Source organism: Stegastes partitus, unplaced genomic scaffold (genome assembly GCF_000690725.1).
Source record: "Stegastes partitus isolate 25-593 unplaced genomic scaffold, Stegastes_partitus-1.0.2 Scaffold94, whole genome shotgun sequence".
NCBI lineage: Eukaryota > Metazoa > Chordata > Actinopteri > Pomacentridae > Stegastes > Stegastes partitus.
In genome coordinates, this window is record NW_007577825.1 from 235,560 (window position 1) to 263,147 (window position 27,588).

General features: G+C 41.9%; 1 protein-coding gene across 1 annotated transcript in view; it reads right to left on the reverse strand.

Moving 5' to 3' along the window:
• Positions 1 to 1,994: 1,994 nt before the first annotated feature.
• sptb (spectrin, beta, erythrocytic) overlaps positions 1,995 to 27,588 on the reverse strand; it is a 57,672-nt gene continuing 32,078 nt past the window's right edge. Inside the window, exons 11-38 of the mRNA XM_008277284.1 lie at positions 26,847 to 26,964; positions 25,743 to 25,901; positions 24,656 to 24,958; positions 24,418 to 24,568; positions 22,916 to 23,786; positions 22,587 to 22,724; positions 21,367 to 22,126; positions 20,934 to 21,136; positions 19,428 to 19,518; positions 18,845 to 18,991; positions 17,625 to 17,891; positions 16,944 to 17,168; positions 16,310 to 16,399; positions 15,518 to 15,808; positions 15,072 to 15,202; positions 14,636 to 14,840; positions 13,406 to 13,629; positions 13,027 to 13,177; positions 11,853 to 12,097; positions 10,559 to 10,697; positions 10,124 to 10,208; positions 9,416 to 9,612; positions 9,124 to 9,206; positions 8,362 to 8,425; positions 8,008 to 8,258; positions 6,475 to 6,648; positions 3,780 to 3,822; positions 1,995 to 3,252 (exon numbers count right to left, since the gene is read on the reverse strand). Coding sequence (XP_008275506.1) covers positions 3,061 to 3,252; positions 3,780 to 3,822; positions 6,475 to 6,648; positions 8,008 to 8,258; positions 8,362 to 8,425; positions 9,124 to 9,206; positions 9,416 to 9,612; positions 10,124 to 10,208; positions 10,559 to 10,697; positions 11,853 to 12,097; positions 13,027 to 13,177; positions 13,406 to 13,629; positions 14,636 to 14,840; positions 15,072 to 15,202; positions 15,518 to 15,808; positions 16,310 to 16,399; positions 16,944 to 17,168; positions 17,625 to 17,891; positions 18,845 to 18,991; positions 19,428 to 19,518; positions 20,934 to 21,136; positions 21,367 to 22,126; positions 22,587 to 22,724; positions 22,916 to 23,786; positions 24,418 to 24,568; positions 24,656 to 24,958; positions 25,743 to 25,901; positions 26,847 to 26,964 — 5,998 coding nt within the window. The 3' untranslated portion in view covers positions 1,995 to 3,060. The remainder of the gene's footprint in view (positions 3,253 to 3,779; positions 3,823 to 6,474; positions 6,649 to 8,007; positions 8,259 to 8,361; positions 8,426 to 9,123; positions 9,207 to 9,415; positions 9,613 to 10,123; positions 10,209 to 10,558; positions 10,698 to 11,852; positions 12,098 to 13,026; positions 13,178 to 13,405; positions 13,630 to 14,635; positions 14,841 to 15,071; positions 15,203 to 15,517; positions 15,809 to 16,309; positions 16,400 to 16,943; positions 17,169 to 17,624; positions 17,892 to 18,844; positions 18,992 to 19,427; positions 19,519 to 20,933; positions 21,137 to 21,366; positions 22,127 to 22,586; positions 22,725 to 22,915; positions 23,787 to 24,417; positions 24,569 to 24,655; positions 24,959 to 25,742; positions 25,902 to 26,846; positions 26,965 to 27,588) is intronic.

Below are 27,588 nucleotides of genomic sequence, written 5' to 3' on the forward strand. Positions count from 1 at the left end.
TGTTGTATATCAGAAAAACATGGCTGCTGATACTAGTAGCATAGACTTGACGTTCCGCTCGCGCTCAGAAACATTTGTAATTTGTGTTTGGATGGCCGTGAGGAGGTCGGAGATTTCATAATTGTTTTGTTGCAGATTTAAGGAATCTGGGGCAGAGATCATGACGATGCTACCGCATTTCCTGGAAAGCTCTTGAGCTGAACACTCATCTTTCTACACTTCCATCGTTTTTATTGAGGTCACTTGATCGTAGTTCAGGGACGGAGATCACAGTAGTACAAGGCAAGACGGCAGTGGGAGAGAGAAATTATTATCTAGAAATGTAGTTCCATGAGCTTAACATACTCTGTGCATTTACACTGTCGAATTCTGAAATGGATTAATTGTTGTAAATTCTCCTTATCGTTCCTTCCCTTACATTCATATCAGAGACACATTCCCTCAGCTCCATACTGCTACTGTGTGATCCTGGCCTTGGATAGAGAGCATGCCCGGTCCTGTTGTGTGGTTCTAAAAGCAGTCAATCCGACCCTCAGCTTGTCCTAGACTTTGGCTGGTTCCACAAAATGCTTTTTATAAATAGGAGCACCTGGTTAAGATTCTAGTTAGATATAATTTGACACTCATTTGTATTAAGTTGTCAAAGTAAAATCTAGCTTGCGAGACCGGAGGGGTGTTTCATAAATCAACGACTGCCAGTTAAATCTGGCTTATTTCATGGCTGCTGTTTATTTTATAAAGGAGGTTTAAGCCTGGACTCCTGGGCACAGACGCTCCTCCTACATAAGAATAAGATTTCTAGACTTTAAAAAAAGGTGCAAAACAAATGTTTAGAAGTTTGCAGTTGGTTTGTGTCGCTGAGTGGTTCTTCATTGTTTTGCACCTCATTTTCTATCTCTGTGGTTGTTGTGTGGCTGTTCAGCTTCTGGTTGTGGCCTTTTTAAGATGCACTTTTAGTTGTTTTGCATTGCTGCATGTTTTTTGGGGGGGTTGTAGTTTTTTTGCACCTGTTTACAGTTATTTTCTGTCTTCAGTTGTAATTTTGCTTCTTCTTGTGGTACTTTTACGTCCCTTTGCAGTTGGTCTGTGTCGCTAAATGTTTTTGCATCTTGGAGATGTTTTGTGGTTATTCTTCTCCTTCTGGTTGTAGTCATTTTACATTGCTTTGCAAATATTTAATCTTGTTGATTGACGTTTGATCAAGAAATTTAGTTTCTCTTGGAACAAAACTCAGTTTTTAAATTTAGTACATTGTTGACCCGTAATGAACTTTATGTGCACCTGAAGTTTGACATTTTTAGTCGGCCTTTGGGTTGAAATGAATCCAAAAACAATTTTGGCCCATGATTACGTCATCACAAGTTTAACAATTCGTTCTCTCTAATTGTCACATAAATAAAACTTAGGAAACAGAGCCAATGTGAATGTATTTCAGCAGCGTTTCCATCATGTGGAAGCTGTGATTTCACTGCTACAAACCAAACAGCAAAATCCAATGATTGAGAACTTCTAGTCTCTAAAATATGCAAATTATCTTCTTGTATTAAAATAAATTACCTGGCTGTGGTCTTACTGATTATTTAAGTTCTTTAATGGTTTTTGCAGATGGACATGAATGTTTTTTTTTTTACATTTGCTATACAAGGAATGCCGTCTCTCACATGGGAGTTGAACCCACAAAGTCATAATTACAAGTAGAGCCTTGCAATTAAACGAGAGGTTCTCACCACTGACCCGCAACACTGGGACAAAATTAGCTTTTTGTTTTGTTTAAAGCAGCGCATTCTTCTTCTTTTTTTTTGCTAATTTCTGCCGTTTTGGGGGTTTAACATGTGCTGCTCGGTGTCTGCAAACATTTGACTTTTTTGCCTTTTGTTAGTTTTGCTCGTTAGGTTCGTGAGTCCAGACTTAATTGGGCAAACAGATTAATCCTGTTGCTTTTCTGAGCCACCTTTTATGAAACACCCCTCAGATATAAACGCAAACGAACAGAATGCATTTCCACATGTGTATTACGACAAGCCAAAGTTGAAGACAAATAAGGCAGGTCAAGTTGGTCTTGCTTGAAATTTCAAGAATGTCACAATAGCACCATATCAAACTAAGGTAAAACGTACTTCATGCATCTGGAGATATATATACTCTATATGTATATATGCTAATGAATAGATATGAAATTAAGAGTTCAATACACAAGTGTTGAATATATTTCAAGTTCACAGAAATAAATACTGCCACAGTTCAGTTGAGAATACGGCCTTGAACGGGTCTGTATTCAGAACGGACTGCTTGTGGTGTCACATGACTGCTCGCACGTCGTCGGCAACCAGTTAAAAATCTCAACAGTCAGACCCTTCACAGTGCATAGAGCGTTTAGTTTGCATAACTGCAATTACACATGATGTGTGTCTGCACTGTACAGCACTGCACTACGGTTCACTCATCATCAAATCTTTACACGGCATTTACAAAGCTTTCTTTTTTTTTTTTCTTTCTTTCTTTTTTTTTTAAAGATCAATAAATTCACTCTGGCTCTAGAAGTAGCGTTTAGTGCTCCAAATTCAAACAGCACAGTATTACAGTTCACAACCATTTTATAAGGCAGATTAGTACAAGTACTCTTCAGTACTCTTGAGTCACCCTATTTTCATTACAGGCCTTCATATTGTACACAGCTATATCAAAGCATGCCTTACTGAAGCAAAGAAAAAAAAGAAAGAAGTAGTAGCGAAATTAACAAAAACAAAGTTTTACAAACATTCTTTGGTTGAGTGTGAAAGGAGCATTCCTGTGCTTTAATTTAATGCTTTGAATTTGGCATTTGTTAAAAAGAACACAAAAGAAAAAAAAAGTGGACCTTTTTTTTTTTGTAATCATACACTGGCTTAAATACAGGCAAACGAGTGGTGGCTTTAGCCTAAACTACAATTTTTAATTCTCACAAAATAATATAAAAAAATCTAGTGATAAAAAGCTCGCTCTGACTGATTGTACACAAATACGACTTTCTCCTTCCAGGTTGCCTAGGCAACAACAACCCCCCCTCCCTTCCATCTTCTTTTATTTCTTCTTGGCAAAGCGACTGAACTTCTTCTCCTTGTCTTTCTTGGCAGAGCTGGGCTCTGGGAGGGCAGCTGAGGAGGAGGGAGGGGGCAGGCTGTGGGCTTTGGCCCCTGAGGGCCCCGACGCCTCCTCCGCTGCCAGGGACTGAACAGCCTTCTCCATGGCCTGGCTCCAACGCTGGAGCTCCTCCTGAAATTAAACACAAAAACACACAAAGGCTCACAAAGGGAAAGTCCAGCCCCAGGAGGGCCGGAGCGTGTTTTTGTCTCGGTCTAAATGAACAAGTGGAGGTGGGCTTTTAACAATGAAACTTCAAATAAGGTGGTTACGAGGTTAAATCAGGATAATGTGGATAAAGGCAAGCTCACGCTCAGCATTCTTTATTTTGTAAAAACTAATGATCGCCGTAGGGTAAACCTCTCGCAGGCTGATTCAGAGGGAAATATGAATAACCTCGTATATGTCAGCCTCGCACATAAACAACTTTGCTAAAACACTTAGGCGTGGACCGCAATGTCAAAGCGAACCAGCCTAAAATGAAATGTAAATGGTGTGTGCTGTATGCAGTATTACATTCTCCTGCTTTACATAGGGTCAGGGGTTAAATCTTAAATGCTGTTTGGCTACAACATGTCAAATCTAAAACACTGAACTGTTTATGATTAGTGAAAATCTCTTTAAAGTTCGTATTTATCTCTCAGCAGTTAGAAACTCACCTCGTCTTTACACTGGAACAAATATTCGCTGCCGTCTGCAAGACTGCAAGAGAGAACGGAGAGTTTAGATTCATTACTTCCATACAATACAAATGTTTCATATTTCTGTTTTCCCTCAACACATTTCTCAGTAATCACAAAAGTTGCATTTATTAGTATACCTTGAACAGCTCTCCGTGTTTGTTTCTGGCATTAGCAGCAAGTCGTTATGTTAAAGCGACTGCATGTTCTATAAAGCACACAGCCGTATGCAAAAGCATTTTTTGAAGTGAAATGAAGTAAATCCAACCCCTGCAGCAAACAGACATTAAAAGTGAGCCTTTCTTTAAATGTTAATGCAGTTAACTTGTTTTTTATGAACTTTAAAAAAAAAAAAAAAAATTAAACTTAAATGTGAAATGTGTTGAAGTTCGGGCGCCCCGCTGAGTCAGCATTTAGTAAAATCCCCCTTTGGCAGTTATAACCGCTTTGGAAACACATTTTGCATCCCGTTCTATAGAGTTAAATGTTTTTTGAGTGGCATTTAAAGAGTGTTTCTATTTTTGATTTGGAATTTTCCATCCACTCCAAAATCACTTTAAGTTGTGAGATAGCTTTAGGCGGTGTTGCGCACAGAGCATGTTTAGGATCTGCCCACGCATTTTTAATTATATTCAAGTGAGAGGATCAGTAAAGAGCCACTTCTAAAGTAGAGTTTGAGGTCTGCTTCGGATCATTGTTCTGTTGTAGAAGTCCGTGTCTCTTTAGTTTCACTTTCATGACTGACAGCATGACACTCAACATTTGCTCATGTTTAGTGAAATCCACCATTAATTTTTTTTGTTTCATGTTTTCTGCTGCTGGTTGCCACACAACCCCAAAGCAGAATATTTCTATTTCCATGTTTGCTGGTTGTAAAAATGTACTTTTCATCAAATGCTGCTCATTTTTTTCCCTGTTAACCATTTATTTGGTGGCCCAAGAGCTCAATTTCTACTTCATCTGTTCATCAGTTTATCCTTGACACGACTTTTCCGTGGAGATCCTGCATCATTGTTGCACAGTGGAACGACAGACCACCGAACCTTCCTGGTGATCCTCTTGCTTTGCCTTTTTTGTCCAGCAGATGTGCAGATTTATCTGAAAGTGGTTTCCCTGATTCGTTCACAGTTCATCTTGTGTACAGTCTCAGTTATCCACATCATAGTAATCATGTGCTTCAGTAGAAAGACTTCCCATTGAGCTCTTGAAGAACCTTTCATCCAAGAGGCTTCCTGGGGAGTCCCAGGCATTTACTCCCACCTCCAACTCACATGACTCATTAACAACCCAAGACTCCCATGAATCACAGTGTAAATGGTGGTAAAACCGCCTGGTGAGGGTACAGGTAGTTCTTCCAGTTAAACACAGATGGCTTCCTTCACCTCCTGCAGAGTCTTGTCCTGAGGAGTTGGCTCTTCGGCGTTGCACCATGTGCTTGTAAAGCAGTTTTTCACCCATATGCAGTTCTCTGCGATGCATTGGACTGTATATATAACCCTGCTCAGCCTCGAACTCAGGGTGAACCTTTTTTTTTCCTTCTGGGTGTTGTTTGGTCTAAAGGGCATCATCAGGTTGTGTTTGGAGAAAATTTGCCTCAGAGAGTTCAGCTACATACTGGATGACAATGTTGTTCCACCTGTACATCTAGGGTTTCTTAATGAGGTTCCAGACAGTGTAGATTGCAAACTGGAAGTGCTTCGATGTTTGTACTGCTTTGTGGGCGTCAGTTGGCTTAATTTTAAGATCCTCAAATGGCTGCTTAGAAGAATTCATGGATGTTAAGAGAATTTATCAACTCTTTGAGTCGACATCAGAAAGCCCCAACTTTACACCTTGCACCATTTTCTTTCCAGATCATTGACATTTGAGAGAAATAAAAATGTATTGCTGTTTGCTGCAGAGGTTATTTTTACTTCAAATTACATTAACTGAGTTTTCTTTTCTTGTTTTTAATTGTATTGCTTTGCAGATTTGCACCATTTATGCTGATTTCTAACAACCAAACATATGTGGTCTGAAGTCCTGTAAATCCTTAACTGGCCATTCATTACTACAATCCATTCTGAGCAATTATTTACCTAAATTTAACATGCATTTAATTAAGATCTGTACGCTTGAAGAGGGTATGTTTGCATTTTGACCCTTATCAGAAGAGTTTTAGGAAATGTTCTTGTTTGCTTTCTTGCAGAGTGTTAGATGAGCACATTGACTCTTGTATTGAACTGTTTAATGCAATGCTGAAGTCAGACAGTGGATAGTTGAGCTAAAGTGGAAATTCCCTGCCTGGTGCTGTCCAAAGGAGAGAAAGAAAAAAAAAATCCACCTTCTAGCACCTCTATAGGTTACCCGTTATATCTCTTCTGTTTACTAAAACAGAAAACAAAAGTGGTGTCGCAGGAGGGTTATGTGCGGGTCAGCGAGTTCCTGGAGTCTCTTCTGTTTGCTCGGAAACTTCAGAGTGTTGACAAAACTCCAAGAAGTCACTGCTGCTGTCAAGTACTGATAATCAGCTTTATTTATACAGCACCTTTCCAATCCAAAATGCAGCTCTACGTGCTTTACAACATAAGGAATGCAAATAATAGTGTGCACATAAAACCACACACCATCTAAGTCTTAAGTAAAGAAAGAAAGTCTTTTCCTTTAGTAGAGAGATGGTTGAGATGATTCTTACCGTAGTTTGGCGACGTGCTTCTTTTTCTTGTAGTTGGAGAGCATCTCCCAGCTGGCGTTGCTGAGGGACAGGGGGTCCTCGCCGTGATACGTCACTCCGTGGCCGAAGCTTTTTGCATCCTTGTAGGCTGACAGCTGACCCGCCTTCAGCACGCAGTACAGGTTGTTCCATGACCTGATGGCGACGGAGAGGAAAGGGCAGGAAAAAGGCAAAACAACCATCATTTCAGGGTAATTTCTGACAATAACGCAAAATGAGTTTAATTTAATGCCAGTTACAAGAACCACGGCAGCATCACCACTTCATTAGGATTTAATTTTTTTTGTAAAGTTAATTAATTATAAAAAGTGAGATGCTCTGTAGTGACTGTAAATAATCAAGAGGAACACACTCACATTCTCTGTAAAGCAGACTTAGAGCAGAATTAAACTGAACTTTGTCATGTTATCACAAAGGAGCCAGCAGGACGGGCATCCGATTTACATGGTCTCGTATACTAAGCAGATATTTTTAGTATTACGGATTTTTGTGTAGAAAATCTTCTCTGAAAAAAAAAAAAGGTACAAATTTTTTAATGTTTTTCAGCATTTAACATAAAGCACCCACATGTGCTGATGTCACTGTACCACTCCAAGAATTTCATTAGCTTCTGGTTGAACTGTCTAAATTGCTTCTAATAATTAAGTTTAAAGTCCCTGAGACACTAAACGGTGCCATTTCTTATTAGATTCTCTAATTTACATTTTGTTTGAGGATTTTAGCTCCATAAGTTGGTGAACTGTTTTGCTGAGAGTTCAGCAAAGACTGACAGCAGATAAGCACGTGAGTGGTGCAAAATTAACTTTTAAAGCCACAAAATAGTCCAGAAAGGGCAAAGGGAAATCCTGTGCTAAGTCCCCCTCCTGTGCTTGAGACAGGGAGGCAGTAAAGTCTAACGGCAGGCTATTCTAGTGCCGGCCACATCTCAGAAACAATCACCGATACAGAGCTACAACCCAATCTGTGGGTACCTGCTATATCCTTTAAAAAACTCTACAGTATGTACATTATATTGTAATTGTAACAGCTTAAGTTTGCATCAGCCATCGCACAAAGCCGGAAAAAACATGAGCTGGCCTTTACTTTATTTTGACACATTTCAGCATTTATAACATGCTATAAAGTAGTTATATATAGCTGTTGATGAAAGCATTAATAAATACAGCATAAGCCTACTCCAGCATGTCCTCATACCTGCAGCATTTTAAATAGTGCGAGTTCAAAGTTGTCCTCTAATACAAAATAATGTATCTGTCCTCTTTAAATTTTTCGCTGTTTAATATATTTCTATTTTTCCTCCTCTTCCAGGCAGCTACATTCATTTAGAAAGCACTATGTGAGGTAACTGAAATAATGAAAGCATTACTGCAGTCCAGGTGCTGGCCGTGACGGATGGAAGTTATAGTGTGCTAATAGATTTTCCTAACATAAAGAAGTGAAACAAATGAATGCCCAGAATGGCGAAGGACCGCGGTCGCTTTTTCTATTACCAACCTGTTTGAGGCCTTCTTTCCGGAGCCATCGACGTCATGTTTGCGTCCCAGCATGCCCTCCTGCAGCACCGTCTGCGCTCTGACGGGCTCCATGGGCATGGTGGCCGCCCTCTCCGGTTCTCTGGGGGTTATCGTCGAGAGAGAAGGCTCCAGCTCCAGAGAGCCGCTCTCTCTTATTTCGGACACTATGGGCACTGTGGAGTCGCCGGCCGTCCCCTCTAGCAGACCTGAACTGGGCTCTGCTGCGCCAGACTGGGGCAAAATGGAAAAAAAAAAAAAACATAGAGATAGGAACAAATCAGTATGCTGACAGCAACAAAAAAAATACAGAAGCTGAGTGAGTGTAGTCACTAACCAGAGTCTGCTCCTCAATCGTGTAGAGCTGTGAAGACTCCTCTACAAAGCCTGTATCTTCTCTCCTAAAGGGAAGAGAGCAGCAAGGGGTCTGCATGAGAGACCTTTAAGAGCAGCAGGTGAAGATTTATATATGTTTGGGAGCGAGGGAGAAACTATATATAAAGTTTAAAACGTCGTTCCATTGATACTCTGTCAATGAAAAGACCAAAACCGTCAATACATCAGACCGTCGCTCAATACTTCCTCTGCTCTGTTTGTGGCTCTTCATCATTCTGCCATGAAAATATACTTTTAGTGCTGAAAAGGGCTCAATCCTTTCATTAAACGTGGGCTCTGCAGTTCGGGACAAGCAGATTTGTTATGCGAACGTAGAAGGATGGTGTATGTGGGATGGACTTAAAACAAAGTACAGTTCATGATAATGAAGGAGCGTGGTACCCGGCGCAGCGTCGCCGCTCACTGATGTCTTTTCAATAGTTTTTTTTTGGACAACAATGGAGGCACAGAGGAGTAAACCACATCGGGCTTTGGATACACACACAGTATTTAGGATCACTTTGTTGTTTGGTTTTGATCTCTTCATGGGGTTTACTGACAAAAACAAAACAATAGAGGTTCCCAGACTTATCCTTTTATACGGATTGTTACCAAATAATTCTGTTCGCGCTGAGCAGCCACAACATTAAAACCACTGACAGAAGAAGTGAATAATACCGATTATTGATCTGGTGGCACGAGGGCGGCCTACATAATCAGATACCTGCTGTCCTTGTCTGAGCGCTGCTCGTCTTTAATGAACTGCTCCATCTCCTGTTGCTGCTTCCTCAACTCCAGCAACTCCAGCTGCAACACAGGAATCAACAGGGATCATGAACTAATCCATTATGTGCTCCTGTTTAGTAACATAACCAGACGCTTTACTTCCATCATCTTTAACCCTTGTTACATTTTTACCATTTGATGTGTTTCTCACATGTCTTATTCAGCAGCCGCAGTAGAAATCAGATGTTTTTTTTGTAATCAGATTACTGTTAAACATGATTTTTCCTTACCGTAGTGAGGCGCTCCAGTGCAGAAAACCGCTCCTCCCAAGTGGCGGTGGATTTCTCGAAGGCCTCGTGCCTCTTGAGGAGTTTCTCCACCTCGTCCACAGTCTGACCCAGATCTCTGCTGGTCACGTAGGGCTCCTGAGCGACCAGCCAGGCCTCCGCCACCGAGGCGTCTCGCGCAAACTGACACACCTCCAACACTGGATGCCATGAAGACAAGTCATTAGAGTTTGTATTGAGAGTATTTTAAAGAATGTTACGGGGATGCACCTCTTATTTCAAGACAAAGTGTTAGTCATCACAAGGTTAAATTTAAAGGCTGGTATTTGTTTTTCGGGTTAAGAATGGGTTACTTTAAGGTGAGCATTTGGAGAAGTGAGAATTTTCTTTAGAGAGTACTTATTTGGAAATGGGGACATGTTTAGAAAAGAAAGGACATTTCTACAAAGTGAGTAAAGTGTTTGGAAAGTGACAACATTTTGAGAAGTCAACACATTTTTTTTTCTTTTTTGCATCCTTGTTTTTGTCGGCGCGTTTTGATGAACAAAAGCCTCGGAGCTCCTTCATGTACAAAGGTTTGTACATATATGAGCTTTCACATCAGTTACTCGTATGATCTTTGGCGTTTTAAGGCGAGGTTTGTGAAAGGAATAATGCATGTGCTGAATTTATTTTTGGGTTGAATTGTAAGACGAGGGTAGTTGTACTCACAGAGCCGCAGCCAGTCCCATCTGTCGTCCCACTTGAACATCATCTCCTTCCTTTTGTCCATCAGCTGCACCAGCTTCTCTTTGATCTAACACAGGCAGTAATACAGTCGCAGTTACCTATCAGCATTATTAAACAACTCAGCCCCGAGACTGTCTATTATCCTCTAAGAATTAGTATTGTGAAGTAATTAACCGAACGTTAAATTCAAGCCGGGGTCAATTGCTTATTTAAATTCTTTTGGCTTTTCCATTTCTAATTAGTGTTTGCTTTATAGTCTCCCTGATGAATGTAAAATGAGTGGAATTTTTTCTTTCGTGGAAATCCAATTGGTTCCATTGTGCCAGACAGGAACAATCACTCCCAGAAAAGTAATTAAATCTAATGAAAGCAGCAATTTGAGGCCCATCCGAGGATGAAAAGAAGCTGAAGCCTCACCTCAGCGGAGTCTCGGTGTTTGCGTGTCAGCAGGGCCTTGCCGAGGTCTGTGCAGTCAGTGAATTTGGCTCCCCTGGTTTCAATCTCTGAGCGGATCCCCTGGTGGTACTTCTGCAGGAGCTCCACGGATGAGACATCCCTAATGCAGAGGAGAGGAGGATAGACAGTGATGACAGGTAATGCATGAAGTTTATCTACCTCTGTTGGTGAGAACTGGAACTGCAGCGACAGCCAGGCTTTGGCAAAGTGACAGTATTGATCTCTTCAGGAAGATAAATTGGGACAAAATACCAGAGCACAAAATATTGTAGGATATTTCCTGCTTGTCTTATGGTGAGTTAAAGCTTTACTTTAGAAATAGAGCAGTAAAAAAATCACTTACTGCACCTTTAATAACTTGAATATCACGTCCTTTATGTCACGTTTAACCCAGACAAACCAATTTAGGTCAGCACATGTAAATAAGTAATAGCAGAAGCTGACTTTCTAGAACAGTGTGCAATGTGAACGACATGCTTCTAATTATTGATTTGATTTGCATGATATCAAGTGGGTAGTTTCCTAAATGAAAACAAGCAGAAATACTGTTCATCCAGGAAATAAAGTCAGAGAAGCTCTGTCCTTCTTTATTCGCACCATTAAACCTCCCAAAAAATAATGTGCCTGCTTTTGTTGACTATTGAAATAAAGTGAATTAAAATGTGACTCAAACCCTCAAAGGTCAAAATTTCAGGTTTGTTCTTCGCCTGTATGAATCAGATTTTCTCTCCCCTTCTGAAGACATCTACAATAAAGCCAAAAACAACAACATGTTCCCAGTAAAAACCAGTTGTAACTTGAGCTTTAACCCGTCTCTGTATTGAAGGATTTTTTTCTTCTGCATAACCTCAATTAATGCTCAATTTTTGGCTTTATTGAAATTGATGTGAATGAAAACTGAAATTCAGAAGTCAAGGTTTCAGGTTTGTGTTCTTCTGTCTCTGTCAGATCTCCATTTAGAAAACAGAAAATAAAAAAAAAAAATACTCATGCATTTTTGGTAATGACTCAAAAACTCAAAGGTTATGCAGTTTTATATTGCTTTTATTCATTCATTTTTACCAATTACTTTATTCTGTTTTCTTTAAAACCAACAAATTAATTTCCTCATTTTTTGTTGGTTATTGAATCTGATTTGAATAAAAAGCAACCCTTCAATCAGATTTCAGATTGTAAAAAAAATGAAAAGAAAGAAATGAAAGAAATTTGCAAAAGCCTGTGTTATAATTGTGTTGTGTCTGTCTCTGAGGCTCACCTCGGCTTCTCCTGAGTCTCTATCTGCTGGATGGTGCTCTCCATCCAGGCCATCAGGTCTCGCACCATCGTGAAGAAGCGGAACTTCTCCGCCGTGTCCACCAGTTGCGCCCGGCGGCCGTCGCTGGCGTCCAGCAGCCCCTTCCAGGCTTCCACCACCTCCCTCTCTGTGGCCTGGATGGCGTCCGCTCTGTCGCCCGCGTACTGGGCGTGAAGCCTCGCAGCCGTCTCCTGGAACTGTTGAACCTGGACGGAGGAGAGCAAATGTGGTGTTAAGAATTTTCAACTGTGGTAGGCAATTAACTTTTTTTTTTTTTTTTTATGAGAATAACCATATGAGACAGAAATTATTCCTCAGCGCAGCATATTTTTAAATTCTTAAACATGTCTGGGGGGAGGTCTTGAATATGAATTAATTAATAAGATAAAAATAAGTAAAGTAATTCTTCATCATTTACTCAAATACAACTGTTTTACTGACACGCTGGTCAGTGTGTAGGCAGGGCGACCGTGACTCTTGTCTCCAAACTGGGTAACAAAGTTCATTTTATGCGGTCAGTGTCCATTTGTTGAGCTCAAATTCATGCTCCTGTTCTACTTTAATTATTGATTTTTCTGAGCGTGCAGTGTTGTTGTTAAATGCTAGAAAACACATCCAGTAGAGACACACATGCATTCACTTGAAGTTTCTGGAAATTTAGCAAATGCAGGTCAAACACTCACTGCTTTTAGCTTTGATTTTATTTTCCATAAAGCGCCTGAGGGAGGTGATCTGACTCTTTATCATCAGCTAGTCGCTAACTTTGGAAACAGAGTTTGTGACCCAAAAAAGGTAAAGCTGTTAAAAAAAAAAAGTAAAATGAGCTGAGAGGCCCTAAAACTAAAAAGTGGGGTTAACATGCAGTAATGTGACCCATAAAAATATTGATTACTAATCTCCTTCATCCCTAATCAAAGGGGTAGATGGCCAGTTGAGAGTTGGGATGATAGGAATCTGACAATCCCCCTGCTGCACAGACATTTGGGTTCTCACCATTTGAGAAAACTTTTCACAGTTGCCTAAATATTGCAGCATTCTCTCTCCTCCCTTCGAGATGCGAATCATCAAAGTTTGCCTCTTGGCCGCTGCCTGCTGTGTTCCCTCTGAGTGAAAGGGCTGATCCCTTCTGTTATACCTGTTTGCCTAGAGCGGTGATGTCTCTCTCAAAGGCGGCGTGCATTCTGTGGAAGGACTCTGCTTTGCTGAAGTCCTCTCCCACATCATCGGGCAGCTCGTTCTGCTTCTCGTGGATCTGGGCCACCAGCTCCTTCCCGTCATCGAAGTACCTGAGAGAAAAGAGATCGATGTCTCGGTTTCTGAAGCTCTGTGTTCGTTATCATCACATTTATCATCCCATTTGCTGCTACAATAGATGTGTTCACGTCGGATTCTGTGTGACACCGTTATCGCTTCTGTTTTCGTGTCGATATCTCCCTTTTCAGACAGGTTGTGTTGCATTTCAGGATTACACGCGCAATCTCTTGAACTGGCGCATCAATACTGTTTTGTCTTACTTGAGCAGTTCGTAAGACGCCGTGAGGAGCTGAGCCCGAGTGTCGATGAGCTCCAGCAGGTCGGCCCAGCTCTCGTTGATGCCGTCCTTCCACTCTGCCATGGCGGCCGCCTCGGTGTGTCCGGCTTCGATCAGCTCGTCTATCGTCTGGTTGACCATGTCCACTCTGTCCTGACCCGCCATCCCCGTCTCCCGCGCAAAGTCTCTGAATTTATCCCTCAGAAGCTGAAGGGAAACAACAGACACAATCAGTGTCGTCTTCTAAATCACTTCCTGAAACATGTTTTATAGGCTCACTTTTATGTGTTGTTGTGATGTTGAATAGATTTATTTTATTCTTTTTTACCCTTTATTTACATATTTAATTACTATTACGACAACTACTTTTTAAGACATTTTCTTCTATTCTACTGTTTATGTTTCCTTACATGGATGCGGCATTTTTTGTTTCTTTTGTTATCTCGTTGCATTGATTCATATTGAAAATCTTTTACCGTGTTTAACTCTATTTTTTCACTTTTGCCTTCTGTTCAGACTGATCATCCTTCTGCTGTTCGATGCTCCTCCGGAGAACCTTCCTTTTCTTTTTTGCCCTGTCTCCAAAGCGCTTTGTAAAATGTTCATAAACGGTGCAATAAGTTACTATCACTGATTAGAATTTGCATTTCTGGTTTGCTGGAAGTGAGAGAGAGCCATTTTGTACTTAAATACCCAAGAAATCACGTGAACGCCGACAAAATACAGATAAAAACAAACGCTGAGTGCAGCGAGAATGAAACAAAAAGTAAAGTTGTGGCCTGAGAGCTAAACAGTGAGATGAAATGTGATATAAAGCCAGGAGGATAACTCTCATTGCCTTTCAAGTCCTTTCACCTCCTTTTCCTTTGTTATTGTGAAAATATCAGCAGCAGTCGCCTTAAAGGAAAGTAAGAATTTTCAAAATCGATACGAAAACTGACAGGCTACAAATGTAAGGACTACGTTACGTAAGGACGAAAACAGGTGTGAAATCCTCTCTTTCTAGCTCTAGTTAACACTCAGGCACTAAAGTTGTCAATCAATTCTAACCGATTGATGATTTTTTATGGGTAGAAAATCCATGTAATCTATCTGTCACTCAGAAAAAGAAACGGCCTCACTTAAACTGTATTTTCCTGCCTGTTTTCCTCCCAGTCTCTAAAATGCTTCTTTTCCTTTTCTTATACTGCATGTTTATTTAGTGCATTTATACCGTGACATGGTCCAGGTCCTGGCCCATCTCCTGAGACGAGGCCACCACGTCCCTCTCTGCGATCCACTGCTCCAGGTCCTCCACCTCTCGGCTCAACAGGAAGTGGTGGTAGGTGTGGTCCAGCTTCTTCCTGCGGTCCTCCGCCAGCTCCTTCAGGCCCGCGTACTGCTTATCCACCTGGCCCTGCCGCCTGATGATCTCCTCGCTGCAGGAAAATTAGATGCAGGGAAAATGGAGATAATTAGAAATGGTTCAAAGAGATTGGATGTAGGTTTACTCTAGATGCAGCATGCGATTAGGACACACATTATGCATGCTTGTCATTCTTATCACTTTAAACCACGACTGGCTGGGACAACATGAGTGAATTAGCATCTGCACTAGGAGCTGAAATGTCATTTTCCTTGTGTGTGCATCAGATTATCAAAGCACAAACCCATCCGGATGGTCCTCCGCAAACATCTTTTGGGCGCGGTCAGCCAGCTTCTGAATGGAGTCAGCGTAGTCATCCACCGCCTGCTTCAGGATCATGTGGCGCTTTAGCACCAGCATGGCACTTTGTTCATCCTGGATAAAAGAGAGAAACTGTAAATACGCGTATAAAGAGAATGGAGATGGCACATCAAAGCAAAACAAAGTACTCCAAATGAGCTCTCAATAGAGGGTGCCACTTATAAAAAAGCGTGTCACCTTAATTGATGAAAATCCAAAGCATGTAATCATGTTAATGCATGCAGTGCCACTTGTTATTTGCACAGCATGATATGCCTTGTTTTGATTTAGATAATAAGATCTGATTCGTTGGCATCTGTGGCCACTTTCCCCCGAGTTAATCAGCCCATTCTCTCGTCTCTCACGCGCGGCACTTCCTCTGATCCTCACCTTGGCCTTCTCATCAGCGATCATGTAGAGCTCCTGCTCCCCTATCCAGGCTTCGGCTTCGTCCGCGTCGTTGTAGTACTGCTGGGCCAAGTCGGAGCCGTTCAGCCTCTCCCGGCGCTTGGCCATCTCGTCCTGCAGCCGGGCCCACGCCTCCTCCAGCTCCTTCAGCTGCTCCGTGATTCGCTCAGCCTCCGGCCTGCCCTCTGCACTGGCGGCAGATGCCATCCTCCTCCCTCGCTCGAGTACTTCATCGACGCGAGGCTGGTGGCCCTCGATCTCCCTCTGCAACGTCTGTTGGACAGAAAAGGACACAGTGAGTGTAACTCATCGCCCCAGAGAAAATATGGTCGGGTCCAAGTGGTTCTAAACTCCCTGTGCAACTGTTAAAACACTTTTCTGACAACTTACTCATTCTTGGTATCTTTTTTTATGCCAAACAAATAGTTTTCAGGGTTTTTCTCTCAGATAAAAATCAATTTAATTCAAATTGTACATATATGCATTGAACCCAACAGAAATAAATACAATTATTCTGATCATTTTTCAAGTTAAAGCACTGAAAAAAAATGCCAAACTTTCTCTGGTCCCTGCTTCTTAAATGAGACAACTTGCTGCTCCTCTATTTGGAATAACAGTGTTTTGGACAATCAGTAGGACTAAACAAGCTATCTGAAGACATCACCTTGACTTCTACAAAACTATGAGTGGCATTTTCCACTACTTTCTGATAGTTTAAGCGATGTAGCACTTTACAGCTAACCACAACTCATTTTCTACAGAAAACCTCTCTACCTGGTTCTTCTTCGACAGCATTTGCACAGTCTGGAGATTGTGGCCGTGCTCTTGTGACATTGCCAGGGGCATCCTTTCTTCAATCCAGAGCTGAAAGAGAGAGGAAAAAAAGGAAAAAAGCAAAAGTAGATTATGGCGATAAGGACAGGAAAAAAGCAGAAATTGAGAAATAGCTTTATAGATCTCTGATGTACACCAAATATAAAAAAAAAAAAATGTCCATGACCATCTTGCTTATACTGCATAGCCCTTGACTAAATGTCTTCAAACAGTAAAAATCCTTCCTTAAGCTCTCTCCTTCACCCGACTAAAGTGGATTTCGGCAGTGAAACCAATAAGGGATTAAAGCTTTTACACCAATTCACCTCAAGTCAAGAGCAGAAGGTCTTGTTATCTTGCATATTAAATGTATATACTATAATTGAAACCTTTATTTCCAAATGAATAAGTTACCAATTCTGGGGAGGAAAAAAAAAAACTCTCCTTGAAGTTCAGGCTTCAATATTTTTTTCTTAAATAAACGAGTTGCTGTCATTCAAAAGCCACCATTAATCCTTTAAATCTAACACTCTTTATTCTATCAATCATTTAGCGAGAGCAGGGAGTTTTGCTCTGAAATTGGATCCACACTTACGAGTTCATCAGCCAGGTCTCTGTAGAACTGATGGACAGCCTTGGCGGCCTCCAGCTTGCCCTTGCGCTGGGCCAGCGGTGTGAGCAGCTGCTGGAAGTCCCTCTGCAGGGCCTGCTGCTCGGCCTCCAGCTCCGGCTGGTCCTCCCTGCCTCCGCCGTGCTTCCTGACGGCCTCCTGGAGCTCCTCCAGCTCCCGCGCCCGGTCACGGACCTGGTTCTCTGTCATCTGGCACAAGAAACGTGATGAGAGGGAAAAAAAAGATGAAAAGCCTTTCAAGGGCCTAATCAGGATGCAGCGGAAATTAAACCCACTGAAAGTTGGTCTTGTCGTTTATGTGTGAATCTGATCTTAGCTGCTTGGTTTTTGGCTCAAATAAAGTGTCTAGTATAAATTCATACACATTGAGCTTCGACTAAAGCAACACTCAGCACAGTTTAGTATAAATACTGCTGTAGCTTTTCTTTCTTTTCTTTTTGTGCTCACATTTGAACAGTAAACACACAGATGCTCACTCAAAGTTAATCCTAAGAAAGCACATAAGCAAAAGCTACAACTACAAAGTCTTCATTCCAGTGATGACATTTAATTATGCTTTAAGAAGTGCGTGCATCAAGAGGAATTGCAGAGACAAACAGCACACAAATCTAAAGCATATACAGCATGTCCCTCTGAGATACCGACCTGATGCTTTTTGAGCAGGATGTTGGCGTTCGTCAGGTCTTTAACGTCCTCGTCGCCGCTCTGCAACTGCTGCTGCAGCTCGCCGAGCCACTTCGTCATGTCAGCCAGGCTCTGGTCGAAAAGCTCGGAGCGGTTGGCATCGAAAAGCAGACGGGCCTTCTCCTGGGTGGTGGACTCCAGTTTGTCCCACAGCTCGTGGAGCTTAGCCAGACGCTCCTTCACAATAGGCTCGAACTCAGGCTTGGACTCCATGAGCTCCTGACCCTCCTGTAACCACAGAAACAGGAGAAAAGCTGGTTTTCACAATGCTGTGCAGAGTGGCGGTTTTACATGAGGATTTAGCTGAGGTTGTTTGAGGATACATGTAAATAAAAGTGTAAAGATATCTATTGTAATATGCCTTAATTTGTTTAGTTTTGTGCTAATTCTTTTTTTTTCTACGAAGATACCAAAACATCCAAATTATAAATCTGTAAATTATCCAAAATAAAGAGGAAACAGCTTCTGCAGAGGAGGGGCTGCTGAAATTCTTAGACAGAAAATGTCAAAACCTGGACAATAATACATGTGTGCATTTTACATACTTAGAGCTTTAGTGTTTAAATATTTATGTAATACACTGTATAGTAGATGTATTTTAATTTTTGAAATCTTCGCTCTTTTTTTATTTGTACAAATTCTTATATTAACTCACTGTAAAAAGGTATATGAGTTAAAAACAAATTAAAATTTCAATGTTTACTCCTGTAACTCCTAATTTTCTATGACAGAGTGATTTAAACACGTGTCACAAGAAACAATTGGGAATTTTTGTTCTATTATAAATTTATTATACATCTTCTGAAAATAGATGTATTAATGTTTTATCTATTCATATTTTTATTATTACCCTCAGGAGTAGGTCACCCTGCGTTTCCCTGCACACACTGCATGAACATGACAAATCAAACTGTGGAATATTTAAATCTTTGTGTTAGTACTAAACATTAAGTAACTGTTTTTGTGGGTAAATCAACAGTTTAAGTTATACTAAATAAGTCCTAATTTGAAATCTGTGATATGCATCTACTTATTATACTTACTTGCTATAACAGCAACAGTATACACACACACACACACACACACACATATATATAAACACAGCCTCCATCTTGCAGCATTTACAGTTTACAGATAAGATAAACTTTATTGATCCCTGACATTTCACTGACAACACTGACCTGATCCACTTTGTTGAGCCAGTCCTTGTTGGAGGCCAGCTCGGCCATAAAGGCTTGATGTTTCAGCCATTTGCTGTGGAGGTTTCTGGCCTCATCGTACGATGTATCCTGTGCCGTCAGCATCTTCTCATTGATCCACACAGTCAGCTGAGAGAAAGAGAGAATATTAGGGATTAGCAGAAGTAGATTGAAATCCCTGTCTCCAGTGTGGGGAAACTTAACGGCCGAAGATCCCTGCAAGGATGGCTGCAATACTTTGGAAAGTCATCTAAAACATCATCTGTTTAAGTTTGTGCAAAGGCGACTTTATGCAAGCAGGATTTACTTCTTTATCTTTTGACAACAGAGCATTTACCAATTAGCCAAATGGGACCCCTATCCCAAACAGGGAAGAAACACATTTAGTGTTGCAATAAACACAGCAGAACGTGTTTGGCAAATTAACTGCAATAATCAAGAGATAAAAAAAATAGGAAAACACTATGATGTCAAGTGTAAGTGAAGGAATAATTAAGCCAATAATTAATGCACTAATTGATGTTTCGCAATGATTACATTAGCAGTAAACCGACAGTGAACTCACATCTTGAGTGTTTTGCAGGAAGTGCTGCAGGTCACGGTTATCTCTGAGCTTTTCAGACACCTCCTCAGCTCGTCTTTTATTCTTGTTGTGCCTGCAGATCAAACAGCAAACGAAGGAAACGCATTAAAAACACAGCCGCAGACCGAGTAAACCTTTCTCTTTCTCCAGCACATTCCCCCTTTGTGACATAATTCAAACAAACTAGACGGTGTACATGAATCCACGTGAGCTCCTCCTCCACTGGGAAACAGTCGTCTGTTTCTCTGCTGCACTGTGAAGAATAGCTCTCACTTAAAGATCAATATCCATTATTGCAGGTGCCTGTCTACCAAGCTGAATTGTGGGAGTTAATGGGAGTAGCTCCCGTGCCCTCTCCACAGCCTCTTGTTAAGGCTAATGATATAGTGACAAGAAAGTCTTTTCACAGTGCTGAGCTCTGAAACTCTGAAGAAAACAGAGGGAATAAATCTTCCTACATAAGCTCGGTGGCTGCACCTGAAGTGAAGTGAAGAGTTTTGGAAAGACGCATTCCACTCCTACTCATGCACTTAAGAATAAAGCCGTTTATTAAATGTTTTACGCTGAGAGCATGTGAGTTAACATCTTGAATTTTGTATTGTGTTTTATTCTAAGCATCTTTATATTCATGGATTTCACAGCGTTTCCTAAAGATATGCTGCAAATAAAGGATTCAAAATAGTTTCATAAAAGAATCGCAAGTCTAGGGGACTTAAGATAAAAGTCTTTTGAGGGACTTAGAGAGGAATTCAACTAACAACACAATCAATTTTGGAAGTATTTACAGTTGAGACACTGTTGGATTTGGTCACAAAGCTTCGAATTTATAATCCTGATTCCAATATATTTCCATGCAATAGACAAATGTCGGAAACTGACATTTGCAGAGGCAGAATGGGAACTCATAGCTAGAAATGGGGTAAAAAAAAATAAAAAATGTCAAGGGAACTGGGAAAAGTACTGAACCACCGGACCTCATCCGGCCTGCATAGACTGAGCTTGACTGACACCTCAGAGTACCTGGAGGTGTCATGATGGAGATGGCACTTATGCTGAGTTACCAAAAAACTCAGGTTTTGGTTTTGCAATACATATCATTGCAGAAAAATATCCGTCAAAATGGGGACAAGCACCACTCTTATATATCAAGCACTTGATGGTGATTCCAGCTCATAAAAAGGCAGTAAACTACTCCATGTGAAGAGATTCAAGTTAACAAGCAGTGCTGTGAACTTTCAAACTGTTAGATTTTTATTCTAGATGTTTACATTATTTCTACTTTTTTTTTTTTTGCATCTTTTGTTTATTTTTTCTTGATTGTAGTCATCTAAAAATGTATGATCCCTGCCTTTCATTGTTGAAATCGTGTCAAGGATTCCTCACAAGCACTACAGTAACACCTGGTAATTTCTTCTCCTAATAATTCCATTTTGACAACATTTCACTGAAATAAATACTGCCCAAAAAATAATAAAATTCATAACTGACCTGTCCTGGATTGAGTCCATTTTGTCCTGAACTTTCCCGGCGTACAGGTTGTTGCTGTCCACCAGCCGCTGTCCGCCCTGCACAGCGCCGTCAATCTTGTCCACGTTGGCCTCCATGGTGCTCACAAAGTCCTCATGTTTCTTCAAAGCCTTCTCTGCTCCGTCCAAGGTGTCGGGCTTGTCTATGTGGGCCAAGGTGTACTCCTGCAACAAATGTTCAGAAACAAAGAGTCCTGAAACACACGACCAGCTGACTGCTTTATTCGACAAACATGCGGTGTTGTAACTGACCGCACTGCATTCTTCCGCACCACATTCTTTTAAACACTTGTGGCATCACTAACCCTTCATTAACAAGCAGTAGCCGATGTCTCTTCCACTCAGACACAGACAGCATTAGGCTTTAGTTTACATTCACATGCACAGTACAGTACCTGGTTGTTAAGGATGGCTTCCACAGCTTTGCCATCCCTCATGAACTGCTGGAAGCCCAGACCCTGGTCCAGGAAGTTCTTGCGACTGTCCCACATCTTCTGGAGTTCATACCAGCCGCGGTCCATGCCATTCAGCCTCTGCACGAGCTGCTGGTACTGAGGATCGTCCTCCTGACCCTGGGTGACCTGAGCACCGGTGTCCCTCACGCGATGGTAGTCCTCTTCGTGGTTGTTTATGTCTTCGCGGACAGCGTCGTGAAGGTTTAGCTGCTCCTCGGCCTCAGGCAGTGTGGCGGGCATTTCCTCAGACGCCACGGCTTTCTGGGTCTTAAAGAGCCAGGACTGGAAGTCGTCCATGTCTTGGAGGAAGGTCTGTAGCTTGCTGACCTCGCCCAAGGAGTCCTCCCTGTCTTTCAGGGTCTTTCTGAGCGTGTCCCAGGCGTCTTCCAGCTCTCCTCTGCGGGCCAAGATATCCGCTGCGTTCTCCGGATGGTCCTGGGCCAGCTGGTCGGCCTCGTTCCTCAGGAAGGTGAGTTTGTTCTCGATTGCGGCCAAATCTCTCTCCATGCCAAACAGCTTCCTCTGGATGGTCATCACTGCTGCCAGGTCATTGCCCAAGTCCTGTGTGGACTCGATCACCCGTGTCTTGTCTTTGATCCAGGCCTCTGTCTCGTCACACTCCAACCCGTAGTTCTGCAGACTAACAGCAGAATCTATTTTCCTCTTCTTGTCCTCCACCATGGCCTTGAACGCCTCCCACCTGGAGAAGGAATAAATTAGTTTAGTGTCATGTAGGGTTTGTCTTATCAAAGTGTTCGTGGTATTACTTTATCATATGGACGTGTAATTTTCTTTCAGTTTCTTAGAAAGAACTATGCAATTTGATACCAATTACATAATTTTGTTAAAAGAACTGCTTTATTTAGGGTCCACTTATTCAATATTTGTTATTAAATGATAATAGGAAACACTAGTCTCCACATATGCTAAATTTTGTGCTACCTTGTGGACAAATTTTTCTGGCATTTAAAAATAATCACATACACTAATTTACCACTGTCTCTATTTCTAAAGATTTCTCTTCAGGACGTTTCTTTGATGAGACCTGTACAACAAGGTACTACCAAAACTTTATACATGCTCCAGGAGACAAAAACAGACAAATATGAATCCTTTTTTGTTTATACCAGGTGTAACTGTGAAGTATTCATTAAAAGCACCTCTTATTCAGTCTCGTCTGACAATCCTTGACCTCTTTGGTTCGAGGGTGTCTGCTGTCCTCGAGCTGTTTCACAGCTTTGTTGACGTCATCCACTCTCGACTGAACATTTGCCATATCTTGAGCTAAAATGCTTAACCTGAAAACAAGGAAAGTGTTACTTAAAAACAAAACACCAATACAATCTACATGATGCATAAGGACCCAGATCTACTGCAGAGAGAATTTTGTTTTAGAGCTATCATTTGCAGGTTTTTGTAAATTCCACGATTAATCCAGATGTGCAATTGTAATTCAGCAGTGCGTAATATTTAATTAGTGGTTCTGTACCTGTTCTGAACAACTTCCAGATCCTCCAGCTTGTCAGGCACCTCCAAACCCACCAACCACGTCTCCTTCTGGCCCATCCAGAGTTCACATGCATCCGTCTCACTGAAGATGGTGTACAGAGCCATCGTGTCATCCAGCTTCTTCTGTCTCAGGTCAGCCAGAGACATGAGCTCCATGTAAAGGTCCTTGATGTCTTTCAGTCGTCTCTGGATATCGGGGGTGTTCTGTAGCTCCTCTGGCAGTCCGTTGGCCTGTTTGGATAGAGCATCAATAGTGGCTCCGTTCTTGATCGTTTCATTTTTCAGGTTGTTGTGCTTTTTCAGTAGCCGCTGAGTTGTGTACTCGTCGTGGCCAACGTCGTCGCTGCTCATCTGTCTCTTGGCGTCCAGCAGCCAGGCCTTGAGCTCGTCAGCATCTCCCTGAAACTGGAAGAACGTCTGGGTATCCTGGAGGTTCTGCTTTCGAAACGCAGCCAGCTCCTCCAGCTGCTGCCACTGCCTCCGGATGTCGTCCATACTCTCCTGAACCTTCGGGGAGCCAAAGTGTTTGGCCTGGATCATCTTCTCCCCCTCCGCTAACAGCTGTTCCAGGTTGGCTCTGCGGGCTCCGAGCTCATCCTCGAAGGCGCTGTGTTTGCTCTGCAGCACCAGCACGCTCGTCAGGTCCTTGCCATAATCCAGGGAGGAGAAGATGTGCTCCTTCTCCCTGATCCAGCTCTCCAGCTCCGTCAGCTCCCACAGGAAGTTCCAGAAGAGGCGAGACTGTTCCAGGCGAGCTCGTCGCTGCGCAGCCAGAGCACAAAGCTCCTGGTAGCACAAGTCCAGGTGCTGGACTCTGTCCCGGATCACCTGGGGATCACACGGCTTGTAGCCTGACGACAGAACAAAGGACAACATAATGGTTACATATATATACTTATTTTCATTTTCTCTGTGTGACTGGATTTCCTCACAGTTCTAGGATGTTGGAGTCAGTGGAAACTCTTCAGAAAGCAGACTATACTGGTCATGATGAGAAATGATGATAGAACAAACACACATATGACACATATTCAAACATATGGTCAATATAGTGTCTCTAAACCACCTTATTTTTGAATATTTGTGATGGGAGACTACACATGAAGGACTAGATTAAAAATATGAGTGTATACAAAGAAAGAAAATGCATATTAATCGCACTAACTGTTTGGATGCAAATGTGAAAAATATTAATATTGTTTAATTAATCCTTATACCAACATGTTGGAAAAGTGTAGAATTATTTTTGTACTCCCAATATATTGCCTTGGCCTTCAAGTTACGGCTAAACTATTGTTAAAAAAAAGTTTTGAAAGTACTCCATTTTTGATAGTAATAAAATACTGTTTTGGTGCCCTAATATAACCCCTGTCCTGCACCCTTCTTTTTCTGCAGCAGTGTTTATGGCTTTTAACATAAACAGCAATAAGTGAAAACAATCCAGACTTTTTTCTAAGAGGCACAGTGAGCTACAGCACTTACTATCTCCGTTAGCGAACTTGAGAGCAGCAGCGCTGGCGCTCTGTACCCTCTCGGCCTGCAGAGCTATGTCGTTCTCCAATAAAGCGTGTTTTTGCAACAAGTCTTCCACTTCCAGCAAGTGTTTCCCAAAGTCAGGAGACAGCAGCCGAGCCTGAGGAAGAGAGAGAAACAATAGTTCAGCTTAATGTTTGGAAAATAAATGTTTTTCGTGTATTTATTCTGCTCCTCTTTGCTGCACCTTCATGTCATCCATCCAGCTGATGATGTGCAGCATCTCCTGGAAGATCCTCTGTAGGGTCAGGTTCTTATCCAGACGCCCCCGTCGAGCCTTCAGCAGCTCCTGCAAGTAGTCCCAAAGACGCAGGATGTTGTCTTTGCGCACGTCAATCCGTTTGGCATCATGGTAACGCTCAGACTCCAGCTCCTTGGAGATGTTCACCAACGCCTGAACGCGTTCTTCATATGCAGCAATGTCTGTCTCAATGGCATCGTGCTTCTTCTTTGCTGCTTCCACTGCCGGCAGGTCGTAGCCAAAGTTATCCTGAGGAGATGAGAGAGGACGATGGGTTCAATAAGTCCATGTTGGATTTCTGCTGCTCAACATTTCAGATGGAAACATTATACTTTTAAAATCACAACATTTATTTGACAGTATACAGGAACTAAGTTTTAGTTTACATCTAATTATCTTATGAAACATAATCCATTGCTATAGATAAAATCCCCCTGGATATAAAGTTGCATAGAATAGAAGAATGTGACCGCTGTGTGTAATCGCCATGAGGAAACCATGAATTATCCTTTACTGCCCTTTTTGCCCTCATTTCCCCCCTGTCCTGTGCATGAACAACAGAAATGCTAGAATAGTGTTGTTTTCTATTTATATAGTCGAACACTTGATTTTTTTCAGCATAAACTCAAGAGTTGACCGCAAGGAGACATTTGCTGAAGAATATTTGATTAAAATCACTTTAATCTTCTTTAATTCTTTAATTCCACTGCTATCAACATCTTTGTAAACAAACAAGTAGGATTTGTGCTCAGAAAGTTACTGTTTTGTACATGAAGCTTTCTTTATTCGTCTCTGGTTTTCGAGGCAACCTGTCCCTGCGTCACTCCTCCCATTTAGATGCACAAACAACCTGCTGTTTTAGTTAAATAACAATAAAACAGTATCTTTGCTCTCATAAGTTGGGACGCCAAGAGAAAAACAAAGACCTACTGTCAACCACGCAACCAGCACACAAGAAACCACGATTACAGAAATGTAAAGTCAAACACTTAAACATTAAAGAACAGCTGTAGCTCTGCTGCTGCTGGTTCACCTGAGCCACGAGTCTCTGGTTCTCCAGGAGCCAGGTCTCCCTCATGGCGGCCTTCCTGTCGAACCTTCTCGCCATCTGTTCCAGCTTCTCCTGTCTGATCAGCTCGTCTCTCAGGACTCGTTCCCGCTCGTGCTCCGCCCTTTCCAGACGCTCCCAGGCCTGCACACAGTGGATGAGAGGCATCGTGAGGGTTTGCAGTCTTTCCTACTCGGTTGTCACAATATTTTAACATTTCAAGGCCATTGCCTGCTTGATCCTATCCACGAGGAGCTCAGAGGTCAACAAAGCTGGTGGACTTTGAGCATCATGTTAATGGACACTGCAGGGCAGATGTCTGCTGATAAAACTAAGAACTCTTTGTTAAAACGACTACATGAACGTAATCTTGAGGAACCTCAGGGGGGAAACAGATCCCAAGTCGAGTTGTGTTACAAACATTTTTCTGTTTTTGTGCCAGCTGTGCTTATTTTCTTCAAGAGATGGCTTTTATTGTATAGTTTAGTACATTACGCTTCAGTATTACTAGTATCATTCAGTTTAGTTGTGGTTGAATTGTTGCCTCGGGTGTATAGTTTGATAAATGAATGACATTTTGGTCATCTATGGAGGCTGTACACCCGAACTCCAAACCACAGACACAGAAATGCACTATCCATCCATCCATTATCCATCCATCCATCCATTATCTATACTACACTTAATCCTCACTAGGGTCATGGGGGGCTGGAGCCAATCCCAGCTGACTTAGGGCGAAGGCCGGGGACACCCTGGACAGGTCGCCAGTCTATCACAGGGCTACACTTAGAGACAAACAACCAAGCACACTCACATTCACACCTACAGACAATTTAGAATCACCAATTAACCTCAACATGTTTTTGGACTGTGTGGGAGGAAGCCGGAGAACCCGGAGAGAACCCACGCTGCACGGGGAGAACATGCAAACTCCACGCAGAAAGATCCCGGTGCCCCCACTGGGACGCGAACCGGCGACCTTGTTGCTGCGAGGCAACAGTGCTACCAACTGCGCCACCTTGCAGCTCAGAAATGCACTAAATTAAACCTGATGCTGCTCTACACTGGTTCATGTGAATAGCATCTCACCCTGTTAATATCTGCAACCAGGGCTCCCTCTTTAGGCGTGTAAACCCTCTGATTGTTGGCCCTCATACGACTCTGGATGGTGAACAGCAGCACCTCCAGGTTGCCTTTTTCCTGAAACCTGAGAGACAACAAGTAGTTACACTTTAGCCACGAGGGATTCTGCAAATTTTGGAGCAAAAAAAAAAACACAAAACAATAATAACACAACACAATGGAACAGATTAGATTAGAGCTGAACATCACATCAACAGAAGCCAATATGTGTATGGAGCCTGCGGGAACGAGGTAATTCCACTTGTGTTTCAGTTTGGTTTAACAAGATGAACCTGAGCTCAATGTGAAAGTGTTATTAAATATCATGGAGGAACCTGTTCAAGTGGCTCAGAGGGGGTGTTGGAAGTGGTGTTAATTACAGTTTCTGTGTTTGTTATTGCAACTAAATGATTGAATTTACGTGATACAAATAATTGTAAATGTGTTTTTGGAAAATAAAAAACACAGGATAATATGAATAGAACAGAAATAGCACACAGATACTTCACAATGGAAACAAGCAGCACAACTGTATACGATAAAGCCTTATATTACTGTCCACAGAACCTCACATGGGCGATTCTGCCTCAATTCACTGAGTAGCCCACGCCTCACCATCTCTAATTTGACAGATTTTCTTTTAAAGTGGTGAATATTGATTGGGTTGACCATGTGTAAAATCTGTCATGTCGTCTTTTTGTGCCCTTTT